The sequence below is a fragment of the Monoraphidium neglectum genome (assembly GCF_000611645.1).
Source record: "Monoraphidium neglectum strain SAG 48.87 unplaced genomic scaffold scaffold01656, whole genome shotgun sequence".
Lineage (NCBI taxonomy): Eukaryota > Viridiplantae > Chlorophyta > Chlorophyceae > Sphaeropleales > Selenastraceae > Monoraphidium > Monoraphidium neglectum.
The window spans coordinates 8,287-12,733 of NW_014011972.1; the positions used below are offsets into that span (position 1 = coordinate 8,287).

The following is a 4,447-nucleotide window of genomic DNA, read 5'->3' on the forward strand; positions in this document are numbered from 1 at the left end:
GGGACCGCCGGTACGGCAGGCGCGTGTGCGCCAGAGCTGCTGCTGCTGCATTGCACTGTCGGCAACCGCGGCGGCCCGCCACGTCGGTGTAAACTAGTGCCACGAGCGTTCACCAGCGTCTGCGATGGCGTCGATGGCCTATGGCGTACGGAAACAAGGTTCATTGGTAGAAGTGTGTCTCTGGTGACGCAGTGATCCTGTATTGAGAGCGGCTTGGATGTTGATGATGGTTGTAATACATTGATACGATCGTGCAGAAGAAGGAGCCATCGAAAAATGTACAAGGTTTTGCTGGACACCTCGCTAACAACTGCGTGATCGTACAGGCATGTGAAATCACCTCAACCATTGAGACAATCAGCTGCTATCATCAATCTGACATACGCGGATAATCGTGCTCATCAGACATTCGGGAAGACCCTTGACCGTGCAAAATGCGGCTCTACATCGAAGACGATGCCGGGAAAAGGACCATGATGGTAAGCAAATAAGATAGCCTGCAATTCTGTCGTGCTTGGGCTCGGCCCGCTGCTGCGCAACCCGCTGACCATGCGCCCCGCTGACGTAAACACCCTTGCTTTTGCTGCTGCCGCCCCTGCATCAGCTGCTGAGTGAGCCAACCACTGTGCGGCAGGTGAAGCAGCACGTGGAAAGATCACTAGGCAAGTGCAAATGGGCGGCTCCAAACTGCAGCAGGCGCGGCAGGCTGCCTCCGCAGGCCTGCTCCGCAGGACTGGCCCTCACCTGTACTGCACATGCCGGCCTGCAGGTGTGCCCGCCGCGGAACAGGCACTGCTGTTTGCTGGCAAGTCTCTGGAAGATGCTGATCACATTGTGGAGGACCTGGGGCTGGACCGCTACAACACACGGCAAGAGGTGAGGACGAGGACGCATGACTGGCTGCTGCCAAAGCGTGACTACTGCCCTGATGACTAATACAGCAACTTGTGGCGGCAGCACCCAAGCAGGCAGGGCGGCTGCCCCCCAGGCTGATAATTAACGTTGCTGGATGGGTTGCAAGGGAGCTGCACTCTGTGCAAATGCGTGCACCCTATTTGGCAAACAGGGCAGCAGAAGCAGCAGCGCATCTATGCAGGTATCAGCACCCAGCTGCCCATTACGTTTGCCTGCCACGTGACACACACGTCTGCGGGCGCAGGCAACACTGCACGTGCGGCGGCAGCTGGCGGCGCCGCGCAGCGTGTGGCTGGCCGGCTGCGCCGCGGGCGGCGGGCAGCAGCAGCACTTGGAGGCGGTGGAGCGCGGCAGCACCATGGAGCAAATGATGGAGCTTCTGACCGTACGCGGGCTGGCGGGTAAGTCGCGATCCAGTCAGCAGTGGTTGTACCGAGGTCCCCCCGGAAGTGGCACTGTGCGCACTTGTTCATGGGCTTTGTTGGAGGACCCAGAAGCTGAAGCAAGTAACGCATTGTGCACAGCCTGTTAGGGCATCACTGGTGATACAGATGGCAGAGTTGTGCGGTTCTTGTGCACCCGTAAGATTTGCACATTTTCTCCAAAGGGGCAGCTGACACGCAGTGACAAGCAAATCCCTACGACCCTCTGTGCATTCACCGCAGCGGCCGCGTTTGCCTCGACCTGCGGCAGCGGCAACGTCGTGGTGCGGCGCGCGGACGGCAGCACGACGCGGCTGACGGCGGGCTCGAAAGAGACGATATCAGAGCTAGAGGCCAGGATACAGGCGGCAGAGGTGCTTGGGCGGGGGGACTTGCTGCGCCGCAATCATCAGACTCGTCCGTGGCCCGTGTTTCAAAGCATGCACTGCCTTGACCGGGCGTCCAGCACACATCCCCTGGCCTTGCAACACGCTGAGGGTTTTGCGTGGCTGACCCTCAGAGGGGCCGCAGCGGCGCTCGCCAGCCTGCGTGTCCTCTGATTTTGCCTGATTATTCGCGCGCATGCAGAGGCCTGGGCTCAGGGTATTCTGCAGCTGCAGCTGCAACAGATCTTGGTAATGTGGTAAATCATTTGTGGTATCAGCCTCACGTCATGTACGTGCCCACACATGGCATTCGGCCCACGCTCTGCCTCTGCCCCAACTAACGCTCAAACCACCCAGGGCGCGTGCCCCGAGAGCCTGGCGTTCATGCAGGCGCCCGACGGCTGCCTGCACGTCGTGTTCGGGCCCAGCCAGAGCAGCACGGCGAGCAGCTTCCCGGTGTATTGCAGGAACCTGCTGCCCCAGCCTGTAATCAGAGGGCGGCAGATGGGGCCGGGGCAGGAGCCGCTCGGCGCGCTGGCTCGGCGGCTGTGCGTGAACCCCTGACCCTAGCATTTTGTTGTCGGGTGCATGCCGTTACAACATACTTTTTGTCTGGTGCAGCCGCCAGGGCGAGGGGTGTAAATAGGTCATGCAACTGCGTGTGCTGACCTCGTTGGTTTCTGAGCAGGCCGCCAGAGTCAGAATGGGATACATGTGGTCGCACATTCGCATGATAATCACGCGCATATAAAAGGTGGGATGTCGCGCCCTCACAGATATAACAACCCTTGCTTGCTAGTCACAGCAGAGTTCACAGCCTTGGATCGGGCCCGCCGCTTTAGGACGCCGCCACGACCTCGGCCGAGGCGAAGCTGTAAAAAGACAGCATGGGCGGCGGCGCCTTGGTGCCGGGCTCCGGCCAAACAAGGTGCGGCAGCTGGCGCGCCGCCATCTCTTTGGCATCCACAAACCTGCAGAGCCAGGATAAGAGGGGCCAAAAGGGTGCGTGGGGTGCCGCTCCGTCAGGCACACGCTTCCGGCGGAAGCTGTGCATAAATGCATCATGTCAGCCCATAAAGGCAGCTTTGAGTAATTCGAAACCCAGCCATCACGACCCCAGCCATCTGGATATGAAATCAGCCATACAAGAACAAATTTGACAGCTCACTCCTGCAGCTGGAGCCGCTGAGGGGGTGTGTCCGCGCCTGCAGCGCCTGCAGCGGCGGCCTTGGCGGCAGCCTCCCTGACGGGACCGTCGAAGAACGCCTGGACGCCATCAGGGCTGTCTGGCAGCCCAGATATGAAGGGCTCCCCCTTGTTGGCCACGCTGCGAGCGGTCACCTGAGAGGCACCAACATGAGTCGCTGCACCAGCGACACGCAGATTCAGGTACACCCACGTATGGCGTTTGCATTCAATTCCAGCCAATAACCCGCTTCCCTCAACAAGTCAAGCAAGCTGATGTTTTGTCCTGTGTCGCCTTCTATCTTGTGCACGCGCTCCACACGGACCTTGTACGCGGGCGCCGCCCTCACGCCGTCCAGCACGTCTCGGCTGAGGAAGTCGAAGGCGACGCGGCTGCCGGGCGCCGCGCGCGCCGCGATGCCGCCCAGCAGACGCGCTACGCTCCCCCCTGGCAGGTAGTACACCTGTGTGAATGGGCAGTGTCGGTGGCCACATACAGTATGAAACTCGGGTTCAGTTGCCAAGCGAATGTTGAGAGTTTTGCGTCAATTCCAAGGTCGGCAGCCAGGGGGTGAGCAAAGTGCCCTTTGCACCGGCCAGCTGTGCATATGTTTTTGATTGTGACCGTTGTCAAGGGACACGCCCTGCTCATGCAGCAGCAGCCACCCCATTTGCTTCGTACATGCTGCAGCCAACTGGACATCACCCGCGCGCAAAGCGGTGTTTGGCGCCTGCAGATTCATCAGCTCACCAGGCCTTCCACAGTGAACAGCGCCGGCTTTGACCGGTCAAACCCCACAGCAGCCGCCTCCAGCGCGTCCATGAGGGGCACCGCCGCCAGGTCAGCGGCCACGTAGGCGGGGCGGGGGTAGGCGGAGGGTGAGAACAGAGCCTCAACGAGCTCCCGCTTCTTCCTGAGGGGTACGAACGACCAGCTAAGTGGGTGCTCGGGTGGGTGTAACCTGATCGAGCTGTCTGCAAGCTTGCGGCTTGCCAAGCCAGTGGGTGCAGCAGGCTCATGGATTGGATCAGCACAGCGCGGCAGATGGGGGAAGCGCAGCTGTTGTTGTCGGGCGCACACACAGGTGTGAGTCACGCCAGCTCCCAGTGCACTGTGCGGGATCCCCCAACACCCAAGGAAACCGCAAATTCGTCGACCGCAGCGCTCACTGCGATGCAGCCGGCAGGTCGACCTCAAAAAAAGACACATGCTGGCCCTTGGCCACCGCCGCAGCACCAAACCTGCAGTGCACACGCACACACGGCACAGTCGCGATGCTTGAGGCCAGGGACATTGGCAACAGCAAATCGTCGCTTTGCCACCACAGCGCGGTCGGCGTGGCCGACGGCAAACAGCTCCAGGTGACCCCACCGCACCAGGCGTTGGGCCTGGCTTCCGTCGGGGGCCCTGCTGCCTTCAAGTCCCGGCCCACATCAACGCAGCAGGCACACCTGCCAGCCTGGGTGTTGCAAAGGGAGCCCCCTAGGCGGGACGCCACTCAGACGAGCTGGGCCCCGCGCTGTGCGCACGCGAGCCAG

At 61.1% G+C, this 4,447-nt stretch overlaps 2 protein-coding genes across 2 annotated transcripts; one reads left to right on the forward strand and one right to left on the reverse strand.

Moving 5' to 3' along the window:
• Positions 1-434: 434 nt before the first annotated feature.
• On the forward strand, positions 435-2,287 carry MNEG_8615 (hypothetical protein; the record flags this gene model as incomplete). The annotated part of the gene is made up of 5 exons (XM_014042913.1): positions 435-479; positions 790-876; positions 1,160-1,316; positions 1,581-1,711; positions 2,081-2,287. The coding sequence occupies 5 exons, from the start codon at positions 435-437 to the stop codon at positions 2,285-2,287; spliced, it is 627 nt and encodes a 208-aa protein (XP_013898367.1).
• A 274-nt stretch (positions 2,288-2,561) lies between these two features.
• Positions 2,562-4,203, reverse strand: MNEG_8616 (hypothetical protein; the record flags this gene model as incomplete). Its single annotated transcript, XM_014042914.1, has 5 exons — positions 2,562-2,694; positions 2,892-3,064; positions 3,235-3,372; positions 3,660-3,822; positions 4,079-4,203. 5 exons carry the CDS (start codon positions 4,201-4,203, stop codon positions 2,562-2,564), a joined length of 732 nt encoding a protein of 243 aa, XP_013898368.1.
• Positions 4,204-4,447: the final 244 nt, after the last annotated feature.